Source organism: Mytilus edulis, chromosome 1 (genome assembly GCF_963676685.1).
Source record: "Mytilus edulis chromosome 1, xbMytEdul2.2, whole genome shotgun sequence".
Lineage (NCBI taxonomy): Eukaryota > Metazoa > Mollusca > Bivalvia > Mytilida > Mytilidae > Mytilus > Mytilus edulis.
Genome location: NC_092344.1, coordinates 37,962,269 through 37,989,979, shown reverse-complemented (window position 1 = coordinate 37,989,979; position 27,711 = coordinate 37,962,269). Strand labels below are relative to the sequence as shown.

Below are 27,711 nucleotides of genomic sequence, written 5' to 3'. Positions count from 1 at the left end.
ACTTTTCTGTGTAGTGTTCTTGGACTTTTTTTTGGTTTCTGAATCTTTACTTTTATGGGTAGTGTTGGTGGACTGTTTTTTTTTGTTTCTGAATCTTTACTTTTGTGGGTAATTTTTGTGGACTGTTGTTTGTTGCTGACTCTTTACTTTTCTGTGTAGTGTTCTTGGACTTTTTTTTTTGGTTTCTGAATCTTTACTTTTATGGGTAGTGTCGGTGGACTGTTTTTTGGTTTCTGAATCTTTACTTTTATGGGTAATGTTTGTGCACTGTTATTTGTTTCTGAATCTTTACTTTTCTGTGTAGTATTTGTGGACTGTTTTTTTTTTTTTGCTGACTCTTTACTTTTATGTGTAATGTTTTTGGACTGTTGTTTGTTGCTGACTCTTAGTTTTTCTGTGTTGTGTTCTTCAATCTGCGATTTTATGCAATCTAACAACGCCGACCTACTTGCACTTACGGAAACGTGGCTAGGAAGCGCAATAGACAAATCGGTCATATCAGAAATTACTCCTGATGGATACCAAATCTTTCATATACCACGGGAGAATAAGCTAGGCGGTGGCGTTGCTCTGATCCATAGGAGCAATATCGATGTAAAACGTTCTAAACCTGTACAAACTTACTCACATTTTGAAATGCTAGAATGCAATGTTGTCGTACTGAAGAATTGTTTTCGTCTTTGTGTAATATATCGTCCTCCTCCATCTAGAACAAATAAACTCAAAAACTCTACGTTCTTCGAGGAGTAGAGTGAGTTCCTCGACCGTCTAGTAGTCACACCGGAAGAGTTGGTTATCACAGGAGATCTTAATTTTCATCTCGATAATAAAAACAATTGTGATACCCGAAAATTTCAAGAGACACTTAGAGACCATGGTCTTGTACAACATGTACGAGGTCCAACACATAACCATGGTCATACACTTGACGTGGTAATTACAAGGGAAAACAGTTTAATACTTAAGACAGTACCATCCGTCCAAGATCCTTCCTTGTGCGATCGGAAAGGAAATCCATCCGGTGATCACTTAGCATTGTTTTCAGCGTTGGAAATATCGAAACCTCCAAGAGAACGCAAAGAAGTGACTTATCGAAAACTGCGTAATATCAGTACAGATGATATAATTCACGATTTGGTCAATTCGGAAATTTTTCAGAATCAAGAAAGACCTCTCGAAGACTTGGTGAACTTATATTCTACTGAGCTTAGTTCCATACTTGATAAACATGCACCATTAATATCTAAAAACTTAATACTACGACCTAATACCGAGTGGTATACAGACGACCTCCGTGTCGCTAAAAGAAACCGCCGCAAAGCAGAACGACGTATGCGGAAAACGAAACTGACTATTCATCGTCAAATGTTCCGAGAGTCTTGCATTACAACAAACCAACTTCTTATAAAATGCAAGAAAGACTATTTCTCCAGTAAAGTTTCCGAAATTGGACACGATCAAAAACAACTGCATCGCTTGACTAATGATTTGATGGGAAATAAAAGAGAAATATTTCTACCCGAGCATGAGGATGACAAGTTACTTGCCGACAAGTTTTGTGAATTCTTTGTTGGGAAGATAAGTATAATTCGTGACAGCCTGTCAACAACAAACACCTCCTCAAGTGACAGTAATCCTATGAGAGCTGACATTAAATTTGAAGGTAATCAACTAACATCACTGTCATCAGCATCCAATGAAGAAATACGGAAAATAATTCTAGCATCTCCAACAAAGTCATGTGAACTCGATCCATTACCAACCCAACTTCTAAAACAATGCTTGGACTACTTGTTACCAGCTATTACAAATATAGTCAACAGATCGATATCGGAAATGTGTGTTCCAACGCCTTTTAAACAAGCGGTAATCAGTCAGGGGCGTTACTTAAACAAGTTATATTTTTAAGTTACTTATATAAGTAATCTTTGTTTCTAAAAATAATAAAATTACTTAATAGAGTTATTTAATTTTTAATAGAAACATAGACTAAATGTAGTTTTCATGAATTTTTACATCACTTTATACCATAAAACAAAGAATTTATTCGATTTGAGAGGAGTATAGAAATAAAGGGTTAATTTAAAAATAATGACAAAAATATGACTTGAATAAGTTATTTCATACATTTTGAAAGAAATTAGTAATTACACTTATTTTAGGAACATATGTGATTGATTTTGATTACAAATTATAAATAATTTCAAGGCTAAATTAATTCTCAAGTATCTATCTATTTATATCAGTCTACCTTCATGATTTTGGAGAAAAATGATATTTTTATAGTCCCAAGAGACCAATCTTTGACCAAGAAGCGTCGGTATGAAAGATAAGTGCGTCAGAAAGTTAATTAGTGTTTCAAAAGAATTAGATTTTATATTTCATGGCAAAAATAACCAGATGACTGTGAAAATTTGTTAAAGTTAGTAAAATCTGTATTATTGAACACCTATAAAAATATTATTCAGAAAAGTTACTTATATAAGTTATATTTAAAATAGCCTCGTTTTCAACATTACTTGTATAGGTAATTTTGATTGTTACTTGTTTAAGTAATGCCCCTGACTGGTAGTGAGACCACTATTGAAAAAACCGAGTTTAGACAAAGAAGTGTTAAAAAACTATCGGCCGGTCTCAAATTTACCATTCATATCCAAGATAAATGAGAAAGTCGTTGCCACTCGTTTTGAGAATCACATCACGTCTTATTCTCTCTATGATCATGTTCAGTCAGCGTATCGTGCCTACCATTCTACGGAAACCGCTCTCTTGCGCGTCCATAATGATATTGTGTGCGCACTTGATAATAACTGTTGTGTCGTCTTGCTTATGCTTGACTTATCTGCTGCATTTGACACTATCGACCATACAATACTTCTCAATCGTTTAGAGTTTTCATTTGGGATAACTGATGAGGCACTGTTGTGGTTGAAATCATATTTGACAGATAGAACTCAGCGTGTTTCTATCGGATCGGTACAATCGGATGATATCAGACTCGGCTTTGGTGTACCACAAGGCTCTGTGTTGGGACCAAAACTTTTCTGTATGTTTGCCAAACCAGTCGGAGAAATTTGCAGGCGACATGGGATGTCTTACCATTCATACGCTGACGACACGCAAGTGTATCAAGTCATTAAACCTCTTGGAGACTGGTCGGACCTCTCCAATCGTCTTGAGAACTGTTTGTCGGATATCAGTGCATGGATGAGTATCAACATGCTTAAATTAAACCAAGACAAAACCGAATTAATTGTGTTTGCACCAAAACAACAACTAAAGCAACTATCCAGTTTCCAACTAACATTCGATGGAACTATATTGACTGATGCTTCTTGTGTGAAAAATCTTGGATTTTATTTTAACAAAACACTCAGCATGGAACAACAAGCTAGTGCAACGACAAAAGCATGTTTTCATCAGATACGAAATATTGGTCGCATTAGATCCCTGATTACAGATGAGGCATGTAAGACTCTCGTGTGCTCACTCGTTACATCACGACTAGATTATGGTAATGCGCTGTTATACGGAACAAATAGCTGTGTAATAACAAAACTACAGCGTGTGCAAAATACAGCAGCACGGCTAATAACGCGCAAGAGAAAATACGATTCAATAACACCTGTTCTCATTTCATTGCACTGGTTACCGGTTCATTTTCGTTGTCAGTACAAACTCCTGCTGTACATTTTTAAAGCAATTCATGGCAAGGCACCATCATACCTACAGGAATTAGTTGAACATTACAAACCTGGTAGAGCCTTGCGATCGGAGAAAAGCATGCTGTTACGACTACCAAACGATGTTAGGACAAAACGCTATGGTGAACGACGGTTCGATATTGCCGCACCAACTCTTTGGAACAGCTTACCTTCATCCTTACGAAATGAACAATCTCTTGACGTTTTTAAAAAGAATCTTAAGACATATTTTTTCCGAAGTGCTTTCATTGATTTTTTGTAAATTTTGAAATTTATGAACAATTTGTTTTACCAGTTGATTGTATTGTGAACTTTTACTTAATAATTTTTAATACTTGAGTCACTGTGGTTTAATGATAATCATTATTTTAAATTAATACAGAGGAAATTTTAAATTTTTCTTAACTCATTTTTATTTTTTGAAACTTTTTACTTTTCTTCATTTTGATTAATTTTAAATTTTTGATATTTTTTGTGTGAGTTGTACATTCTTTTATATTATTCTATTTAACCGACAATCAATGTTTTCATTTTACACGCCACTGCTCAGAAATTGTATTTATGTGATGTATATTTTGCTTTTACCTTATGTATCTTATTTTTTGTTTATTCATGTTAAGCGCTTAGGGTAATTTTTCAAATTATATAATGCGCTATATAAATATTGTATAATAATAATAATAATAATTCTTGGACTGTTTTTTGTTTCTGAATCTTTACTTTTTTAGGTAGTGTTTGTGGACTGGTTTTTGTTTCTAAATCTTTACTCGTCTGTGAAGTGTTTGTGCACTGTTGTTTTTTTTGTTTCTGAATCTTTATTTTTATGGGTAATGTTTGTGCACTGTTATTTGTTCCTGAATCTTTACTTTTCTGTGTAATGTTTGTGGACTGGTTTTTGTTTCTGAATCTTTATTTTTATGGGTAATGTTTGTGCACTGTTATTTGTTCCTGAATCTTTACTTTTCTGGGTAGCATTTGTGGACTGGTTTTTGTTGCTGACTCTTAATTTTTATGTGTAATGTTTGTGGACTGTTGTTTGTTGCTGACTCTTTGCTTTTCTGTGTAGTGTTTGTGGACTTTTTTTTTGTTTCTGAATCTTTCATTTTATGGGTAGTGTTTGTGAACTTGTTTTTGGTTTCTGAATCTGTACTTTTATGGGTAGTGTTTGTGCACTGTTCTTAGTTTCTGAATCTTTACTTTTCTGGGTAGCATTTGTGAAGTGGTTTTTGTTGTTGACTCTTTACTTTTATGGGTAATGTTTGTGGACTGGTTTTTGTTCCTGAATCTTTACTTTTCTGGGTAGCATTTGTGGACTGGTTTTTGTTGCTGACTCTTTACTTTTATGTGTAATGTTTTTGGACTGTTGTTTGTTGCTGACTCTTTGCTTTTCTGTGTAGTGTTCGTGGACTGTTTTTTGTTTCTGAATCTTTACTTTTCTAGGTAGTGTTTGTGGACTGTTGTTTGTTTCTAAATCTTTACTCTTCTGTGTAGTGTTTGTGCACTGTTTTTTTTTTTGTTTCTGAATCTTCACTTTTCTAAGTAGTATTTGTGAACTGGTTTTTGTTGCTGACTCTTTACTTTTATGGGTAATGTTTGTGGACTGTTAATTGTTTCTGAATTTTTACTTTTCTGGGTAGTATTTGTGGACTGGTTTTTGTTTCTGAATCTTTACTTTTCTGAGTAATGTTTGTGAACTTTTGTTTGTTGCTGACTCTTTGCTTTTCTGTGTAGTGTTCGTGGACTTTTTTTTGTTTCTGAATCTTTACTTTTATGGGAAATGTTTGTGGACTGTTGTTTGTTTCTGAATTTTTACTTTTCTTGGTAGTATTTGTGGACTAGTTTTTGTTTCTGAATCTTTACTTTTCTGTGTAATGTTTGTGGACTGTTGTTTGTTGCTGACTCTTTACTTTTCTGTGTAGTGTTCTTGGACTTTTTTTTTGTTTCTGAATCTTTACTTTTATGGGTAGTGTTTGTGGACTGTTTTTTTTGTTTCTGAATCTTTACTTTTATGCGTAATGTTTGTGGACTGTTGTGTGTTGCTGACTCTTTACTTTTCTGTGTAGTGTTCTTGGACTTTTTTATGGTTTCTGAATCTTTACTTTTATGGGTAGTGTTGGTGGACTGTTTTTTTTTCTGAATCTTTACTTTTATGGGTATTGTTTGTGCACTGTTATTTGTTTCTGAATCTTTACTTTTCTGTGTAGTATTTGTGGACTGGTTTTTGTTGCTGACTCTTTACTTTTCTAGGTAGTGTTTGTGCACTGGTTTTTGGGGGGTTTTTTTCTGGATCTTTACTTTTATGGGTAGTATTTGTGGACTGGTTTTTGTTGCTGACTCTTTACTTTTCTGGGTAGCATTTGTGGACTGGTTTTTGTTGCTGACTCTTTACTTTTATGTGTAATGTTTGTGGACTGTTGTTTGTTGCTGACTCTTTGCTTTTCTGTGTAGTGTTCGTGGACTGTTTGTTGTTTCTGAATCTTTACTTTTCTAGGTAGTGTTTGTGGACTGTTGTTTGTTTCTAAATCTTTACTCTTCTGTGTAGTGTTTGTGCACTGTTTTTTTTTTGTTTCTGAATCTTTATTTTTATGGGTAATGTTTTTGCACTGTTATTTGTTCCTGAATCTTTACTTTTCTGGGTAGCATTTGTGGTGCTGACTCTTTGCCTTTCTGTGTAGTGTTTGTGGACTTTTTTTTGTTTCTGAATCTTTCATTTTATGAGTAGTGTTTGTGGACTTTTTTTTGGTTTCTGAATCTTTACTTTTATGGGTAGTGTTTGTGCACTGTTGTTAGTTTATGAATCTTTACTTTTCTAGGTAGTTTTTGTGGACTGGTTTTTGTTGCTGACTCTTTACTTTTCTATGTAATGTTTGTGAACTTTTGTATGTTGCTGACTCTACTTTTCCGAGTAGTGTTTGTAGACTGTTGTTTGTTGTTGAGTCTTAGCTTTATGAGTTGTGTTTGTAGACTGTTGTTTGTTGTTGAGTCTTAGTTTTGCGAGAAGTGTTTCTAGTCTGTTGTTTGTTGTTGAACCTTACTTTTCTTGCTAGTGTTTGTGGCCTGTTGTATGTTTCTAAATCTTTACTTTTCTGGGTAGTGTTTGTGACTTTTGATTGTTGTTGAATCTTGGTTTTCTGAGAAATGCTCATGGATTGTTTTTTTTCTGTATCTTCACTCTTTTAAGCATTTTTTTTTACTGTTGTTTGTTGCTGACTCTTCTTTTCTGTGTAGCGTTTGTGAACTGCTGTTTTTCTTATCTTATTTTTCTTTTCTAAATGGGTTCACAGGTGTGTGTCTTTCATCGACTTTTGATTCTGGTTTATATTTTTTGTCGAATGAATTAGTTTTAACAATATTTTACAGATCAAATAATTATCAAAGGTACCATGAATATAATTTAATACGCCAGACGAGCGTTTCGTCGACATAAGACTCATCTGTTACGCTCATATCAAAATAGTTATAAAGCCAAACAAGTACAAAGTTAAAGGCCCTTTATAGCTTGCTGTTCGTTGTGAGCCAAGTCTCCGTGTTGAAGATCGAATTTTGCATGACCTATAATGGTTTACGTTTAGAAATTGTGACTTGGGTGGAGAGTTGTCTCATTTGCCTTCATACCACATCTTCTTATATCTATATAACCTATAACATATCAGGACAATTTATATAGGCTTACATCTTTCTTTATTCGTTACTCTTACTGCTATATGTCACATGCCGTGAATGGATATGCGGAAACGACTAATCGCAGTTTTCAAGTCTACGGTTAGACTTTTGGGTGATAACAAGAGTTGTTTCTTTACTTTGGGTAGCCAAGCGTATTATAGGAATTTTCATCATGACATAGTTACATCATATCTCTTCTGTTTCGTAACAAAAAAGTTCACACTAACACAATACCACCCAGACGGTTATTATGTGAATGAATAGTTTAACTAAATCAACGTAAAATTAAGCTATTTATAAAAGCATTTACATGAAAATCTGGCAAAATCCAAACGTTGAATTAATCTTATCTTTCAGATAGTGCATCATGATTATTATGCATTTAGGTTTTTAAAAACATTAAAGTACGTCATAAGAAACGAGTGGACGGTGAAAAATAATGTTCTTCCAATTCTTGAACCAATGCATACAAACATCATAAACTTAGTCTTCTGTTCAAGAATTTCTCTTTTTTTTTCGCATAAATTTCGTATAATCGTCAATTTTTTTTTCTCAATCGGTCAGTGTTGTGAAAATATAACAGGTAATTAAAGTTCGTGTTTTGAAGCTGAAGTTTTACGATTGTCACCTGTTTGTCAACATTCAACAACAAAACAACAAAGTATGAAAAATTGAGCACGTGTTTTTAAAACATGTAAATTCAGATAATAGTTCTTTTAAGGACATCCATGCGTGTTGCGATCACCGGATTTTTACGAGATGGGTCACACTGAGGTCACTTTGAATACGGAAAATATGTCGGGGGAATTGCTTTCTGGAAGGAAGCAACTAAAATAAAGTAAACTTCTTCTAAATATGAATAAATTAAAGAATTTTCTTCAGAAAAAATTATATGTACATAAGTTTTATAATGTAAACTATCCATTGAGTTATAAAAAACATATGCATTATTTTTTTTTAATTTGAGGTTTCTTATGACTTTAAGGAAATAATTGCAACTATTGATCAGTGATTGAATTTTAAATTTCATTTTTTAATCCTTATTCCATATAAGTATAAAGCTTTCAGCTCCAGGAAAAGCTGAATCGAACTTGTCTAATTAAATATAAACTTACCTGAAATAGTGGAAGTTATAAAAGACATGTACATCAACAGTATTTCTGACAAAATCTGTACAAGGACATCAATTTGCAAACACCTTAATATAATTGTGTAACAGTTCATTAAAGAACGGAAGTGTATATGAATAGTAATACATGTAGCAGTTTATTTGACATATTTGTTGCCTTGGTTGTCTTACGTGTATTCAACTTGATACGCGACAACTGGTACGATGTCACGCTTTATGTATTAAATAATTGTCGTATACGTGATGCAAACTGATAACCATAATATTAAGCGCTCTCATCGATGGATGTATCGACCTGAAAGATCTTTGTCCAAGTCTTGGTATATTCATATATTTTTATATTACATTACTAGAAACTTCAAAGAAATAAAAAAAAAATATCCCTCCATCTTTAACATGTCATTTTTGTTCACTGAAAAAAGGAACATCTTAGACTCGGGTACTAACGAGCCTTACATATTGTACAGAAATTTGTCTCTTTGGTTGAAATCCAAATTTTCGAATGCTTGTTTATTTGGCTTATTTTTTTGCTGTTTACCTGGATGTTTTCTCATTTCCAAATATTTCACCTATCAAGCTTGGTGTCCGATCTCTTTTACAAAGATGAGGTATACAAAATAGATAATTCCGTATAGGGCTTATAATGGGTCCAACTTGTAAATGTCAATTTGTAGAATTGTCTTTATAATAAGTTACCTCTGGTCAAAACTAAAGGAGTAGGTCCGGTAATGGCCGATTTCGGCCTCAATTTAAAAATTCATCTAAAGAAAGATTTTAGACACTTTTTAAACACTTAAGTGTCTGTTTCAATTGATTCAATTAGTTTATGTGAAAGATTTTAACTGATTAAGTCATTCAAAACACTCCGATTCAAGCTTAAATATGAAAAATCTATCAAATATGCCAAAAATCGTCACTTTTCAGATGCTTCTTGTCAAAAATGAAACTGGCCGCATCCGTGTTCATCCTCACTCTCTTTATATATATTATGTATTATCATCAAATACAACTTACATTTCAAAATTATGAATGAACACGAATGCGGCCACTTTCATTTAAGCCGGAAACCGTCTACAATTTAACTAAAATGCTAAAATTGTGAAGATTTCAGTAATTTAGCATGACTTAATGATGCTAGTACCCGATATATGTGCATTGTATTGTCAAAAACAGCCCATATTTATATAGCAGAAGCATTCTACTTTTCAATAAATATCATAACGATTACATTTTCACAATTTTCTAAAACTGCCATATTTTGGGGCCAAAAAGGGGTTTTACTGAACCTACTCCTTTGTTTTGAGAAGTAGATTTGAAATGTTTTAAAAAAAATGTCACTTTAATTTGAATAAAACCTTCTGTGAAATTGACAGTATTAAGGTCACGGATGCGTGATTTTTTTGTTTGACAAAATATCTGTTTCGTTTGGATAACGTGTTTTTTTTAACAAACAATGAAAAATTACTGTGCTCCTCTTCTTGTCTATTAAGTTCTTTTCTTCATATGAGGCGGATTACATGCAATAGAAGAGGGACAAAAGGTACAAGAGGGACAAAAGGTACAAGAGTGATAAAAGGTACAAGAGGGACAAAGGGTACAAGAGGGACAAAAGGTACAAGAGGGACAGTCAAACTGATAAATTGAAAATAAACTGACAACGCCATGGCTAAAGATAAAAAGACGAACAGACAAATAAAAGTACAGAAGAACACAACATAGAAAACTAAAGACTAAGCAACACGAACCCCACCAAAAACTTGGGTGATCTCAGGTGCTCCGGAAGAGTAAGAAGATCCTACTCCACATGTGGTTCCCGTCGTGTTAAAAGGACAGTATGAGGACATGTGTGCTTTTCACTTTTGAAAATTAAACCATAATCTTAACTTGATTTACCACAGTCAAGTCCTGTAGATGTTGATGGACACACTTTCTTTGAAATTTCTCCAATACAGACAACACAATCAAAAACATTTTATTCTGCAATGATACATTGACAAAACGACTTTTTTATCATCGGAACTGAACATTAAACAGTCAAGGATTTGAAACCGTATACTTTTCGTAGTCGGCTAAAAAAGGCAAACTATATATTATAGCTCTTGTGCTCATTATATTGTTGTTAGAAATGGAATCCAATAATACCATCACTTCAAGTTTATCTAAGCTTGTTTCGATTTGTGAAGAACAAATCTGGATTGTTTAATCATCTTTATTATGAACAAAATAAGCATTCTTTGAAAATGTATCCATGAGTTAGAAAAGTAAAAAAGAAGTTCGATAACAGAAAAGATGTTTAACAAAAGCTTATATTTGAGGCCAGTCGAGATGAACAACGGATTCTGGCTTGTCTAGTTGCCTTACTTTAATATTTCCTTTTGTCTGCGGGCTTTGTATTATAATGTTATTCATAAAACTACACGTTCTCTCTCGGTGTCTTTTTCTTAGTATAGACAAGCTCAGTTTCGAAGTCCTTAATTTATATTTTGTCATATATATTTCCCTACAGCTATACTCAATTGGTTATTGCAATAAAAACAAACCTTAATTAGTCATTTCAATTCAAAGTTGACAAAAATCCGAAAAATTAACAAAAGACTATAATTCAGTATTACTTGAATATATAACAGTTATTATCAAATATTAATATGAAGATCATTATAAAACGATGAATATACATGTATGTACAATATCTTTTATCAAGATAAAAGGTATACAATTGTATCATATGTCTCTGCTTAGGCTAATGATGACTTTTCAATACTGTAACAGTTTATTTTTTACTGAAGTATACATGCTTAAAGTAAACAAACCATTTTAGTATGTTTTAGTATCAAATATGAATAACAAAGAGGCTCATTTAATGACCAAAAACACAATTTTAGGTTTGTTTTCATTGTAATCAGAATGTAATAAAAAAGTAATCAAGATTACAGGGTATTTTAAAAAGTAATTGATTAAATTAAATTACATGTAATCAGATTTTTGTCTGATTAATGATTACACTGATTACTTGAAAAATTGTAATCAATTACATCTGATTAACGATTACAATTACAATAAATAAATAATAAATAAATAATTTGTTTATTAAAGTGTCACATATTGATTGCAATAAAAATAATTCATACACGATATACATACATTATAAAACAACCAATATCCAGCCAAAAACTGACTTACGAGACACTATGTTATACCAAATACATATTTACAGATTAAAATAGCGTAAAAATAAAATATTAAAATTAATATGCGTCTTTTCCACAAATAAATAATCCTGAGCTTGAATCTCTAATAATTAGTTATATAAAACATATACTCATTTCACAAAAAAATGATAAAAATTCTCAATTCCATTCATAATTGAATATCAGTTTATAAATCACATTGTCTAATAAATAAAATAAAAATTTAACTATTTATAGAATATAAACTTTTAAAAATATAAACCCCTTTTATTTGTCTAAATTAGGCATAAAAAGGGAAAAGAAGTTGAATCATTACAAAAATAATTTTCTGCGGATAAAAAATTTGTGTAGACTTTTACAAAAATAATGCTGGATTTCAGTGCCATTCATAATACTTAGAAATTTGTCATTAATATTTATATTGACAAAATTCGTTATGTGCTTAGAACATTCGTAAAATAAGTCGTATCTTAGATCACTTTACAAAGGACATTCCAGTAGGAAATGTTTTTCATCTTCAATGGCTCTACAATCAATCAATACACATAATCGTTCTTCTGTAGGCATAGGCGGCCTGGAGTATCTCCCTACTTCAATTGCGAGCGGAAGAGAGCCTGAGCGAAAGAGGGCCATAGTTCGTCGTACATTTACCCTAAGTCTGTGTCAGTATGAGCTTTAACATATTCAAAATTTAATATATACAAATAATCAGGAAAAATCATGTTGTAATACTATTCTTAACAAATTAATACACTATCATATATAAAACTATTTCAATATAGAGTTACCATAGCTTTAAATTTCACTGAATAAGATCATTGTATTTACATGATCATATTGAAATTAAAAGCCGTGGTAAGGGGACGACCGTTTAATATCCTTGGGGGGAGGGGGCAGGAGGATTTGTTTTTGATCGGTTATTTATTTTTGTAAACTAAGAGGACAGCGTATTCATTTTCTGCACTATTGAAGCAAGATTTTTCATTTTCATTAAAGCAAGAGACTGATTATTCATTTTCACAACCATATTTTTGATATTCGAAAACATACAATTTTTAAATGATTTGTTTATTATAAATAATACATATAGTATAGTAAAGTCATTATGTACCATTTAATTAGATTATCCATCCCCCTCTGCAGGAATGAATCTTTTAAATTCCCAACTGCATATACATGTATTGCAAACATACATAGTATTAAAGTTTAGTTATGACTAGGTACCTTTTAAATGTATTGGCAAACATACTACGCCGAGCGGAGCGAGGCAAACAATTTTTTGAAGGGTTTTGGAGCCACTGAAGGCCCAAGAAGCTATAGAACTAATGATGCAAAATGATGCTTTCTTGGTGTTCCGAATACCGTTCCGAATACCGTTCCGAAGACCCTTTCATAATCTGAAAAGGAAGTTTTGTTTGAATAATTTTTTGACAATATTTTGGTCTCAAAGAAAAATGTATAAATTCAGTGTAAGACTGAAGTTTCTAGGGACACCACAAAAGACCGGCAATGTGCATGATAAAGAAAAAATGGAATTCACATAGTTAAGTCTGTGGCTACTGTTTTTTTTTTTGTTTAACTCATGATCAAGTTCATAACAAAATTACTAGATTACAAAAGGAATGCAACACTAACAGAATACAGAAGGGCAATCAATGAACAAAAGACAAATAAATAAGAAACATTGATCCCGAAAAATCAGGGCTATAAGTCTGATGGAAAACAGAACTTTCTTCTTGCAAGGCTGTGAACACAATTTGCTATGGAGACAAGCGTTTGGTTTTGAAATTTCCTACATGTAGTTACGGACCTGTTAAAATAAAAGCGAGGTAAGGTTTCCTGAGACAATATACCTCAAGTTAAATGAAACCAATTTTCAGACACTTCAAGTATATTTAAATAATATTTATACTATTGTTATTAAAACTATTGGGAAGTGTTTCCCGATTTTTTCGGGGCGAAAAGATGAATTTATGAAGAATCTGGTGCCATCTCAAACTTTCGATTAGACCTGCTGAGTTATTTATTTTCTATACATTGTAAGTCAGCCTAATTTATTTTCAAACTACCACAGAACAAACCATTTATTTTTGTGATTATCAAGGCTGAGTTATTTATTTTCAAAATCCTCCCCCCCCCCCAAGAATATCAAATGGTCGTCCCCTTAGTAGAGGTCCAAGTTGTATACAAAATAAAAATGACAAAAAATCGTTCACTGTTGATGTTGCCTTGAAACATATAAATCAACACTATATAGAAAGTTTTCCTATGCAGGTCACATGACTGTAAAATGGCTTCCAAAGAAATTGGTCCTAGAAAAACTGATCATTCAACGATTCATACAAATATTGAATCAGCAAAACACTGTTTGGATCTTGCTAGAGAACAATTGCTTTTCAAACACTTTGATGATTGCATCAAAACATGCGAAAAAGGAATAGTTAAAGCTAAATTAGAATATAATGGGTATTAATATGTTTATCAATTTACATTTTTGTATTTACAAGTAAAACAGTTTACAATGTTCGTCCATATTATTTGCCCCGACTGTGTCAGCGCAATTTTCTAATCAGATAATTGCTCTGAAACAAATGATTTATAACCAACATTTAAACAAGTTCTTAATATCAAAACCCTAAATCTCAAAAGATACATAGAATATTATCTGATTATCCCTCTATATATATAAAAAAGAAGATGTGGTATGATTTCCAATGAGACAACTGTCCACAAGACACCAAATGACACAGACATTAACAACTATAGGTCATCGTACGGCCTTCAACATTGAGCGAAGCCCATACCACACAGTCGTCTATAAACTTTAAAGGCCCCGATATGACAATGTAAAATAATTCAAACGAGAAAATTAATGGCCTTATTTATAAAAAAAATGAACTAAAAACAAATTTATAACACATAAACAAACGACAACCACTGAATTACAGGTATCCTGACTTGGGACAGGCACATACATAAATAATGTGGTGGGGTTAAACATGTGAGCGGGATTCCAACCATCCCCCTAACCTGGTTATATATTGTTGGTATTACATGTATCAGGGGTCTGTTCACTCCCAAAACACATTCTTACCCTACCGAAAACTGTGAATGTTTTTCAACAAGGTTCAAATGAAGCTCATGCATAGGTTTTATGAGTCTAGATAAGTTCATTACATCCCAACTATTTTGCCCTACCAGGAATGAACTGAGTCTATGCTGGGAATCAAACTCAAGACCTTCAGCATATGAAGCCAAGATTCATATATACCCCTACACCAGGACTATTGGATACAAACTGTATGTCAATTTGAAATGTTTATTCTGAAAACATTGTATCCAGTGTTCATGAAGGGTATATACTATTTATTATTATCAGGGATCTCCATGGCCTGTTTAACTATGGCGTCCTGCCATCGTTCAAATGTCTTGCGCCATTGTCAAATGACCTGCACCATCGTTAAATTGTCTTCCACCATCGTGCAAAACTGTAACCGTTTTTATACATGTTATAGCCTGACGCCATTATTTAAAAAAAAAATGCATGTCATTTGCATGTAATTGCATAACCCTCAGGCTTTTTTTTATATTATAATCCAATACAGTTCTAACGCCTGAGGGATATCCGGATTAAGATTGCTAATCACTTGTACCTGAGCTTGTACAGGTAGATCAACAAACCAGACAGGAGAATACTATCTGAAGATAGAGGATTCATTTGTCGAATTATTCAACTAAGTTTCTGCAAATGCTTATGATAATTTAGATTAAATAAATGAATTAATAATCCAGTTACAAAGAAAATAGTTTTAACAAGTCGAACCTCTGAGAGTCGAACACATGCTTTTATTTTGACTTATGCAATCTGCATCCCCCTTTTTAAAGATGTTAAGAAAAAAAGATGTAAAACAGTAATTATTATTTCATCGCAAAAAACTCGAGTACTGCTGTATTGTAACAATAATATAGAATTACTTTAAAAGTTAAAAAGTTAAAACTTAATATTTCCTGTACAGAAATATTGTATTGTAATTCCGAATTCATTTCTTGGTTTACAATCTAATTGATACATCTGCATTTCCGGTTTCTATTCAGACTTGAAAGATGCATAGCATCAATTTGCTAGATAAAGTCATTAAAAACCTTTTCATTTGTCAACGTTTGCTTTACAAATCTCTTTAACCTTTTACATAACCCGTACCAATGATTTTGTCAATGTTGCTGCAAATCAGCCATACCGGTAATGGGTTCATGACTTCTGAATTTGACAGTGTCTGTGAAAAATAAGCTCCACCTGATTTTAAACCCCATAACAATTATCAAAAATAGCAAGAAAAATACATGGGGACCTTCATGACAGCTTTTTGTCATTCTCGGATTGCAATTATTGAAAGTATTTATACTTTTATTTATAACAAATGTATAATGAAAATTCAAATAAATATAATTTAAATAAGCAATGAATTAGCATGTTCACCAATCCTTATTTGGAGGGATGAAATACTTTCAATTGCGCTACACTGTACAGCGTAGACATGGTTTGTGATGGTGAAAGTTCCTCCATTGTTCAATTTTCATCCATGGAGATCCCTGAATATATAAAGTATATAATAATTATTTTATGACTTTTGAACTAGATGTTATGGAGTTTAATGAAATTTTTTTTTTTATATTTTCTAGAGGAGCTGGGATCCTGGGATTTAAAATAGTTATCCCACTCAGAGTTGGTTTTTCTGTTATTAAAAGATCAACTTTGACAATCAAGGTGATCTTATACAGACACACTGCATCCTCATGGGATAACTATTACTTAGATTACGTACATTGTTGGTGTAAAAACAGTACTGCAAAAACAAAAAATACTAGTTTTTAAAAGATTCATTTTTATACGACCGCAAAATTTGAAAAATTTTTCGTCGTATATTGCTATCACGTTGGCGTCGTCAACGTCGTCGTCCGAATACTTTTAGTTTTCGCACTCTAACTTTAGTAAAAGTGAATGGAAATCTATGAAATTTTAACACAAGGTTTATGACCACAAAAGGAAGGTTGATATTGATTTTGGGAGTTTTGGTCCCAACATTTTAGGAATTAGGGGCCAAAAAGGGCCCAAATAAGCATTTTCTTGGTTTTCGCACTATAACTTTAGTTTAAGTTAATAGAAATCTATGAAATTTTGACACAAGGTTTATGACCACAAAAGAACGGTTGGGATTGATTTTGGTAGTTTTAGTTTCAACAGTTTAGGAATTAGGGGCCAAAAAAGGGCCCAAATAAGCATTATTCTTGGTTTTCGCACAATAACTTTAGTTTAAGTAAATAGAAATCAATGAAATTTAAACACAATGTTAATGACTACAAAAGGAAGGTTGGTATTGATTTTGGGAGTTTAGGTCCCAACAGTTTAGGAATTAGGGGCCAAAAAGGGACCCAAATAAGCATTTTTCTTGGTTTTCGCACCATAACGTTAGTACATGTATAAGTAAATAGAAATCTATGAAATTTAAACACAAGGTTTATGACCATAAAAGGAAGGTTGGTATTGATTTTGGGAGTTTTGGTCCCAACAGAATAAGGGGCCCAAAGGGTCCAAAATTAAACTTTGTTTGATTTCATCAAAATTGAATAATTGGGGTTCTTTGATATGCCGAATCTAACTGTAATGACTGTGAATGTAGATTCTTAACTTTTGGTCCCGTTTTCAAATTGGTCTACATTAAGGTCCAAAGGGTCCAAAATTAAACTTAGTTTGATTTTGACAAAAAATGAATCAGTTAGGTTCTTTGATATGCTGAATCTAAAAATGTACTTAGATTCTTGATTATTGGCCCAGTTTTCAAGTTGGTCCAAATCGGGGTCCAAAATTAAACTTTGTTTGATTTCATCAAAAATTGAATAAATGGGGTTCTTTGATATACCAAATCTAACTGTGTATGTAGATTCTTCATTTTTGGTCCTGTTTTCAAATTGGTCTACACTAAAGTCCAAAGGGTCCAAAATTAAACTTAGTCTGATTTTAACAAAAATTGAAATCTTGGGGTTCTTTGATATGCTGAATCCAAAAATGTACTAAGATTTTTTATTATGGGCCCAGTTTTCAAGTTGGTCCAAATCAGGATCTAAAATTATTATATTAAGTATTGTGCAATAGCAAGTCTTTTCAATTGCACAGTATTGCGCAATGGCAAGAAATATCTAATTGCACAATATTGTGAAATAGCAAATTTTTTTTTAATTAGAGTTATCTTTCTTTGTCCAGAATAGTAAGCAAGAAATATCTAATTGCAAAATATTGTGCAATAGCAAGATTTTTTTTTAATTGGAGTTATCTTTCTTTGTCCAGAATCAACTTAAATCTTTGTTATATACAATATACATTCACTTTTTACTACCAACTGATAAATTAAAATAATCTTTACCATTCAGTGATAACAAGCAGTTTTTTTACATCTTAATATTTTATGATGTATTTAAATGAGTAGTTATTGTTGCAAACTCCATTAGAAATTTTAATTGAGATTAGTTTTGGAATAAGGGAAAGGGGGATGTGATTAAAAAAATTGGGTTCAATTTTTCTCATTTGAAATTTCATAAATAAAAAAGAAAATTTCTTCAAACATTTTTTTGAGAGGATTAATATTCAACAGCATAGTGAATTGCTCTAAGAGAAAACAAAAATTTTAAGTTCATTAGAACACATTCATTCTGTGTCAGACACCTATGCTGTGTCAACTATTTAATCACAATCCAAATTTAGAGCTGAATCCAGCTTGAATGTTACATGTATGTCCATACTTGCCCCAACTGTTCAGGGTTCAACCTCTGCGGTCGTATAAAGCTATGCCCTGCAGAGCATCTGGTTAAATACTGTATTGTTGTACATGTATATATGGTTACAAAGTACATATATATTGATTCAGATAATTTCAAAAGGTTCTAGGGTAATTTCCAATGTTAAAAAAAAATGTTCATGACATTCTTTTAAGGGTAACAAAACATTCGAAATTCCTTCAGTACATTGATAAAGAAAGGTGAGCAAATATCCTAGCATGAAATATTAATTAACTGATTATAATACTTTTCAGAAGTCCAGATATTGTAGAAGCACTATGTATTGTTGGCATACAGGCATATGCAGAGCTAAATCATTGGCAACAGGTCCTTCCTTATGTACAGAATGTGTATACAAGTATTGAAGAATGTCCATTTAGAGTTGTTCAGCTATGGTGGGTAAAATAAACAGTTTCAAACATGATATAAAATCAAACCATGGTTAAAGTTTGTAGTCTTTATGAACAACATTGTCAAGTTGTTTTAAGATGCAACATTTCACAACAGTCATTTTATAATAAGTATACATAAGGACACATTATTATATGACACTGAGAGCAAGGTGACAACTATTAAACACAAGTCAACAAAAGGTAAGGATCTGCTGGTCATCATACAGTGTTCAACAATGGGTACGCATCCATAATAAAATAATTCCATACCTGTGAGGGCTTAGTTAACCACAGATTTTAATAGTATAGGTAAAAAGCACAGGCACTCGTCTCAGAATATTTTTCCCCTATATACCTTTATATACATGTAACACAAGGTACTTAACTTGTATTTTAGAAAAATGTCAGGCGGTGACGAAATTCTGTTATATGCCGCTTTCTAGTCTGTCAAACCTATTAAAACTTGTTATATTGTAGATCTAAATTGAATTATCTTTACAGTGATGTATAACATGCTTACATTTGTTGTCGAAATCATCCTAAAGCAATCCTACCAAAGTATGTCAATCGTAATAATTTTGCCAACCGCTGAAGAATTGGCAATAAACGTGTCATGTCTCTTTATATATCTTGGTTTCCGATTGGTCAATTTTATGGGAAAGTCTAAATGATTATCAGAGTTATCTGATCTTGTTTCATTTTCATACGTTAAGTCAAGAGAGACATTGACTTCATGGGAAAATTTGTATCTAAAAAAGGAAACTCGTTACTTTTTAGACATACCACAAATAACACTTGTGATTTTTTTTCAAGATATCTTATACAATTTTACTAACTAGGGGATAAGTTCTATTCAGACCAAAAAATAACAGTTTTTTTCTGAAACAGTTTTTATAATTAATCATTTACTGCGAGACGTTTGTTGCCAATTTTGTGTAGGTAGACGAAATAATTACGATTGACATACTTGGATATGACTGTTACGGATGATTCCGGATGATTCCGACAACAAAAGTAGGCGTGTTATTTACCATTGTGAAGATAAATCAATTAAGATTGATGACATAACAAGTTTTAGTGGGGTTGACAGCCGAGAAATCGGCATATTTCGGAATTTCGTCACTGCCTGACATGTTTTTAAATCCTTGTGTTATATAAAGGTATATAGGAATAAATTTTTTCTGAGACGAGTGCCTGTGGTAAAAAGATATGTAATTTCCATTTCAATTCTTAAATTTAACATAAAAAGGATATTCTGTAAATGAACAAAAAACACTAAATATATTTGAACTTGTGTGACCATGGCAAGAATATGCAATTTCAACCTCTAAATACAACATCCAAACAGTGGTTTTACATTCTTAGGTATATATTGCATTGGTATGAAAATAAAGTTAAAAGGAAGGGAAATGGCATAAAAAAAAAAACAGCACAAAATTGCCTCAGGTTAACCATGATAGATTTAGTTTGAAGGTAGTCAATTTATATGTATCTTGTTTTGCAGTGTTTTACTACATGCCAAAGTAGAAGAGTATTCACAGTGTTATGCAATAGCTAGCATTTGGCTGAAAGATGTCAAAAACCAAAACGATCCCGATTACTTGACATTAGTTGAATTATACATAATAAATGTTTTGGTTCCAAGACAACAATGCAATCTCATTGAACCTTTTGTGGAAGCTTGTCCAGGGCTCAATTATGAACAGAGGAAAATGTTGTGCAATAATTATAAAAATTTTGAATTTAAATCCTCTTCAAATCTGGAGAATCCTGAACATGAATATAATGCAAAAGGGGAGATAATTAAGGAACAATCTCCAAATATTGTAAAAGGTATTAAATAGAATATGCAGTTTCTTTAGTGGGTAATTTTTATACGACCGCAAAAATTGAAAATGTTTTGGTCGTTTATTGGTATCACGTTGGTGTTGTCGTCGTCCTTAAACATTTGGTTTTCGCACTATATCTTTAGTATAAGTAAATAGAAATCTATAAAATTTAAACACAAGGTTTATGACCACAAAAGGAAGGTTGGGATTGATTCTTGGGAGTTTTGGTCCTAACAGTTTAGGAATTAGGGGCCAAAAAGGGCCTAAATAAGCATTTTCTTGGTTTTCGTACTATAACTTAAGTTTAAGTAAATAGAAATCTATGAATTTTGATACAAGGTAAATGAAGACAAAAGGAAGGTTGGGATTGATTTTGGGAGTTTTGGTTCAAACAGTTTAGGAATTAAGGGCCAAAAAAGGGCCTGAATAAACATTATTCTTCATTTTGCACAATAACTTTAGTATTAGTAAATAGAAATCAATGAAATTTAAACACAAGGTATATGACCACCAAAGGAAGGTTGGCAGGCGCGTAGCTGCCTATACGCTAACACGCAGTTGCGTGCACATCGATTCGGCATGCAAAAAAAAATATGGCAAAATAAAAATATAAATTAAATGTTTAAAGGAAACACATATGTTGTCACTTTTTTTTAATTAATGAAATGTCAATAAATAACGGCATTTGGTTTCAAAATAAAAGTTTTATTGGAGATCTTGGCAAAATCGGACAGTAACTTGTATCTTTTACAAGATTTGAATTTGTTATACTCAGTCTAAGATATGTAGTTTCAGAGCACATTTGACTGAGTACGGTTTATCTGTTTGGAATGAGATGTACCAATCGGCATAAGATTTATCAGATCCCGAGGCGATGTGTTCGACAGACAACAAGACCCAATCACCCTGCAAACACGCCCAAACAGTATTGGAAAGTCTCATTATATTTTGCGTTCATAGACCATATGATAATGAAACTGGAGAGTGGAGTCGCGTCTGGTATTATTAGAAAATCGCTTCTTTGCGCCGTATCTGCTTCCTTGTGTTGTTGGAAATATAACAAACGAAGAAATCTCAACTTTGTCTGAGACATACGAAACTGACCTGGCATGTGATTTTGACGAATTCAATTGGGAGGTCGCTCGATGGCGAATACGTACGCTGATTTATAACACCTCGCGAGTGCTACCGTGGAGATATATCAAGGTACTACGTCTGTTGAAAACACATGTACGATCAACAATGAACAACGACAGGTTATCATCGCTAGCATTATACTGCATATTCATCGGGAATTCAGTGTTTATATTGACAAAGTAATAGAGAAGTTCGTTTCTGCCTAGACCCGAAGAGCAGATTTTGGACAATTTTGAGTAATTTCGGTATCACAAAAATGTGTTGTTTATGTATTCAATTTACCATGATTTATTCTATTCAGAAGATTAATTAATAGTTTTCATTCATAAATTGTTTATAAGTCCTTTCTACATGTAGCTCCTCTTTTAACCGTCCTATGACCTATGGCACATCGTTTCGTTCTAGCTACGCCCCTGGTTGGGATTCATTTGGAGAATTGAGGTCCCAACAGTTTAGGAATTAGGGACCAAAAAGGGGCCCAAATAAGCATTTTCTTGGTTTTCTTACTATAACTTTAGTTTAAGTAAATAGAAATCTATGAAATTCAAGTATTAACCACAAGGTTTTTGACCATAAAAGGAATTTTAGGATTGATTTTGGGAGTTTTGGTCCCAACAGTTAAGGAAAAAGGGGACCAAAGGGTCCAAAATTAAACTTTGTTTGATTTCATGAAAAATTGAATAATTGGGGTTCTTTGATATGCCGAATCTAACTGTGTATGACTCCATACTTGCCCAAACCTGTTCAGGGTTCAACCTCTGCGGTCGTATAAAGCTGCGCCCTGCGGAGCATCTGGTTATTTGATGTCATTATGCTTCTTTAAGCTTAATTTAGTTTATCTGTATGACATTTATGGTGATGTATTCATTTTGGTAACATATTGCTCTTTTATTATTTTTTAATATATTATTTATATGCATTTCACAATTAATTTATATCTTTTTTAAAAACTGTATAACTTATCTTGAATTCATTTGACTGCATTGACTTGAATTCAAGATGTAAGATACATGTAGCAAGCAAAAAAAACCTATCAAAATTGTCCATCTTTGATGAAACAATTTTAAGTTAAAATATATGTTTTAGATATAAAAAAAGATAATTATGATTTTTTTATCGTTATAAATTTCATATTTCATAAATTCTTTATCTGCAGATACTTGGCTGATTGAGGTTATAAAGAATATAAAATTTGCCATATTTGGTAGTGCACCATTATACAGCTTTAAACTAATAAAGATGACCATCATTGCTGTGTGTCTATATTTAGTAACAATAGGCCATCAGAGAGGTAGGTATAATTGATATGTTTTACACAAATTTTACAAGGACAATTTAAAAAGAAGATGTGGTATGATTGCCAATGAGGCAAGTCCTCATCAAAAAACAAATTGACACAAATTAACTACTATAGGTCACCGTACTGCCTTCAAGAATGAGCTGCATAGTCAGCTTAAAAGGTCGGAAAATGGCAGATGTAAACTAGTTCAAACAAGAAAACTAACGGCCTAATTAATTTACCAAAAATGTACAAAAACAAATATGTAACACAACAACAAATGACAACCACTGAATAACAGTCTCATGACTTGAAACAAGCACATACATACAGAATGTGGCAGGGTTAAACATGGGACAACAGGATTCCAAACAAAACTTTAACATAGTTCAAGATTTTGATTATGAATTTTGACTGATATCATACAGAAGTGAATCCAGGGAAAGTAAAACATGTTTTTTGTTGAAGTTAACTCTTACATTGGTATTAAATGAAAAATTCAATATAGAGCGTAGTAATGCTTGAATTTATACACTTTCCACTATATTAACATAATACATTTTAAATTAACTATATTGTTGTTCATTATTTGCATATGGTTAATTTCTATAATCAAATCCTATTAGCACATGTATTTTAAACTCTTTGCAGGATTTTTGACTACCAATTTCAGCAAAGTTGGAATACTGTTTCAAGGAATGGTAAAAGTATTCAAGTCACTGTTTGGTCCTGTGAGTTACACAATGAGATGAAAAAAATCAAGTCATTCATGTTGTTATGTATCACTTCATTCAAGTATGGATGCAGGCTTCAATGTCACCGTGGTATGACAGGTGCTATCAAGATTATCCTAAATGTGTCAAAAAAGTGTCAACTTCTTATACATAAACATATAAGACATTGTACTTTACCTTATTCAAAATTAGTGTATTTCACCTTATTCAGAACTAGTGTACAGCTTTAACTTATTCAGAATTAGTGTACTTTGTCTTATTCAGAATAAGTGTACTTTACCTTATTCAGAATTAGTGTACTGGCTTTACCTTATTCAGAATAAGTGTATTGGCTTTACCTTATTCATAATTAGTGTACTTTACCTTATTCAGAACTAGTGTATGGCTTTACCTTATTCAGAACTAGTGTACTGGCTTTACCTTATTTATAATTAGTGTATTGGCTTTACCTAATTCATAATTAGTGTACTTTACCTTATTCAGAATTAGTGTACTGGCTTTACCTTATTCAGAACTAGTGTACTGTCTTTTATTAGTGTACTGGCTTCTTATTCAGAATAAGTGTATTGGCTTTAACTTATTCAGAATTTATAATGTACTGGCTTTACCTTATTCAGAATGAATGTACTAGCTTTACCTTATTCAGAACGAGTGTACTAGCTTTACCTTATTCAGAATGAGTGTACTAGCTTTACCTTATTCAGAACTAATGTACTGGCTTTACCTTATTCAGAACTAATGTACTGGCTTTACCTAATTCAGAATTAGTGTATTTTACCTTATTCAGAATTAGTGTACTGGCTCTGCCTTATTCAGAATAAGTGTATCTTACCTTATTCGGAATTAGTGTACTGGCTTTACCTTATAAAGAACTGGTGTACTTCACCTTATTCAAAATTAGTGTACTTCACCTTATTCAGAATTAGTGTACTTTACCTTATTTAGAATTGTAAATTTTGTAATGTATTACAAAATATTTGAAGGAGGTTAGAGAAATTTTGGTGTTGTATTATAACTAAATGAGGTTGTAACTTTAATAAGGCAGATACTACTACATTTTTTTTATATTTTCAAAGTTACCAAATTTTGTCGATTCAAGCAAAATAGTATATTAATGAATTCTTAAATTAATGGTTTTCTTAGTCTGTCATATCTATTGATGCAAAGTAATCCATTATTAGAATGAGAACAAGGCTTCAGTGTACATGTAGATAGCTGTTAATGTATGAGACCAGTATGTGTTCTCACAGTGTATGATCAATTTATTGTGTGAACAATCAATTTTTTTAGTCAGAATCTTGCCAAACAAAATTAGTTCTTTTAAAGATAACCTTGTTACTTCGTTTTTACTTTTTATAAGCAAGTTTGCCAATATCATGACTTAATTGACTACTATGGCTTTCACTATACCATTTGGAAAGGAGAAATTTTTGTACTTTATTGTAATTGATATTATATATAAAATGCTTCCTTTTAAAGCTCGAATCCTGCTTGTGCTGGTGCACTTGAATTCAATCAGAATCTTAAATTGCCAATTGTTCTATCGAAGGTGTTTATCTCTGCGCACTTCAGCTTTCTCAACCAATAAAAACTGTCCACCAGAAAATAGCCCAAAAGCGGTGCTTCAAAAGTCGTGTTAAAACACAAAAAAATAAAATATTTTTTTTTTTTAAAGCTCAAATCAAAAAGGGGTTAGTTAGTTTGACTAATTTCTTTGATATCATGTAAGTTTTGTATCATCTGTACTTCCATTGTAATTTACCTCATTAGTTTAGAGCAATTTTAACCTGAATTTTCCTTCAGGTTTATTTAAAAAGTATCGACTGATGATTTTGTAAGCAATCTGATAAACTTTGTTACCCTATCATGTTTTTTTTAATGAGGGGCCTCTGTGGCCGAGTGGTTTAAGTAGTTACTTCTGTAATCACTAGCCAGTAAACACTAAGGTTGTGAGTTTGAACCCCACTCATCTGGGTGCGCTCGACTCCAATCTTAATTGACTAAGATTGTCAGATTCCCTATAGAAGGTTTTTTGTTTTTCTCTGGACACTCCTGCTTCCTCCACAAATGAAAACTGGCCACCACAAAAAAGCCCAAAAGTAATGTTAAAACACAAAAAATAATGTTTTTTTAATTTTTGTTTATAATGTATAGTTTTGTTCTTCTTGTTCTACAGACAATCATTTAGCATGAAAGTTTAAGTATATTTTCAAAAATTGTAATATTTGTAATATTTGTTCTGTATGTTTTTTAGCTCACCTGGCCCAAAGGGCCAAGTGAGCTTTTCTCATCACTTTGCGTCCGTCGTCCGGCGTCCGTAAACTTTTACAAAAATCTTCTTCTCTGAAACTACTGGGCCAAATTTAACCAAACTTGGCCACAATCATCATTGGGGTATCTAGTTTAAAAATTGTGTCCGGTGACCCGCCAAAATAATCAAGATGGCCGCCATGGCTAAAAATAGAACATAGGGGTAAAATGTATATTTTGGCTTATAACTCTGAAACCAAAGCATTTAGAACAAATCTGACATGGGGTAAAATTGTTTATTAGGTCAAGATCTATCTGCCCTGAAATTTTCAGATGAATCAGACAATGGGTTGTTGGGTTGCTGCCCCTGAATTGGTAATTTTAAGGAAATTTTGTCCGTTTTCGGTTATTATCTATAAGATTATTATAGATAGAGATAAACTGTAAGCAGCAATTATGTTCAGCAAAGTAAGATCTACAAATAAGTCAACATGATCAAAATGGTCAGTTGACCCCTTGAGGAGTTATTGCCCTTAACAGTCATTTTTTACCAATTTTTCATAAATTTTTGTTATCTTTTACAAAAATCTTCTTCTCTGAAACTACTAGACCAAATTTAATGAAACTTAGCCAAAATCATAATTAAGGTATCGAGTTTAAAAATTGTGTGCGGCGACCCGCCAAAATAATCAAGATGGCCGCCATGGCTAAAAATAGAACATAGGGGTAAAATGTAGATTTTGGCTTATAACTCTGAAACCACAGCATTTAGAGCAAATCTGTTAGGCTTAAATCGTTTATTAGGTCAAGATCTATCTGCCCTCAAATTTTCAGATGAATCAGACTATGGGTTGTTGGGTTGCTGCCACTGAATTGGTAATTTTAAGGAAATTTTGTCCGTTTTCAGTTATTATCTTGAAAATTATTATAGATAGAGATAAACTTCAAACAGCAATTATGTTCATCAAAGTAAGATCTACAAATAAGTCAAGTGATCAAAATGATCAGTTGACCCCTTAAGGAGTTATTGCCCTTAATAGTCATTTTTTAGCAATTTTTCATAAATTTTTGTTATCTTTTACAAAAATCTTCTCCTCTGAAACTACTGGACCAAATTTAACAAAACTTAGCCAAAATCATAATTAGGGTATCTAGTTTAAAAACTGTGTGCGGTGACACAGCCAACCAACAAAGATGGCCGCCATGGCTAAAAATAGAATGTAGGGGTAAAATGTAGATTTTGGCTTATAACTCTGAAACCAAAGCATTTAAAGCAAATCTAACAAGGGGTTAACTTGTTTATCTAGTAAATATCTATCTGCCCTGAAATTTTCAGATGAATTGGACAACTGGTTGTTGGGTTGCTGCCCCTCTAAATGGGTAATTTTTAAAGAAATTTGGCCGTTTTTGGTTATTATCTTGAATACTATTATAGATAGAGATAAATTGTAAACAGCAATAATGTTCAGCAAATTAAGATCTACAAATAAGTCAACATTACCAAAATGGTCAGTTGACCCCTTAAGGAGTTATTGCCCTTTATAGTCATTTTTTAACATTTTTCATTAATTTGGT

At 32.4% G+C, this 27,711-nt stretch overlaps 1 protein-coding gene and 1 long non-coding RNA gene across 3 annotated transcripts in view; one reads left to right on the top strand and one right to left on the bottom strand.

Annotated features, from left to right (window-relative positions):
* The window catches only part of LOC139512350 (uncharacterized), a 51,064-nt gene extending 42,458 nt beyond the window's left edge, over positions 1-8,606 (bottom strand). The window contains exon 1 of the long non-coding RNA XR_011662248.1: positions 8,483-8,606. This is a non-coding gene — a long non-coding RNA (uncharacterized lncRNA). The remainder of the gene's footprint in view (positions 1-8,482) is intronic.
* Positions 8,607-13,942: 5,336 nt separating this feature from the next.
* Positions 13,943-25,954, top strand: LOC139512333 (peroxisome assembly protein 26-like). 2 transcript variants are annotated; one of them, XR_011662246.1, is made up of 6 exons: positions 13,959-14,150; positions 18,770-18,910; positions 20,412-20,740; positions 23,030-23,164; positions 23,804-24,155; positions 25,818-25,954. XR_011662246.1 is itself a non-coding variant. In XM_071299878.1 (5 exons), exons 1-5 carry the CDS (start codon positions 13,975-13,977, stop codon positions 23,902-23,904), a joined length of 882 nt encoding a protein of 293 aa, XP_071155979.1. In that variant the 5' UTR covers positions 13,943-13,974; the 3' UTR covers positions 23,905-25,954. The 2 variants fall into 2 exon arrangements, 1 of the variants encoding a protein (XP_071155979.1); XM_071299878.1 differs by having other exon boundaries at positions 13,943-14,150; positions 23,804-25,954.
* Positions 25,955-27,711: the final 1,757 nt, after the last annotated feature.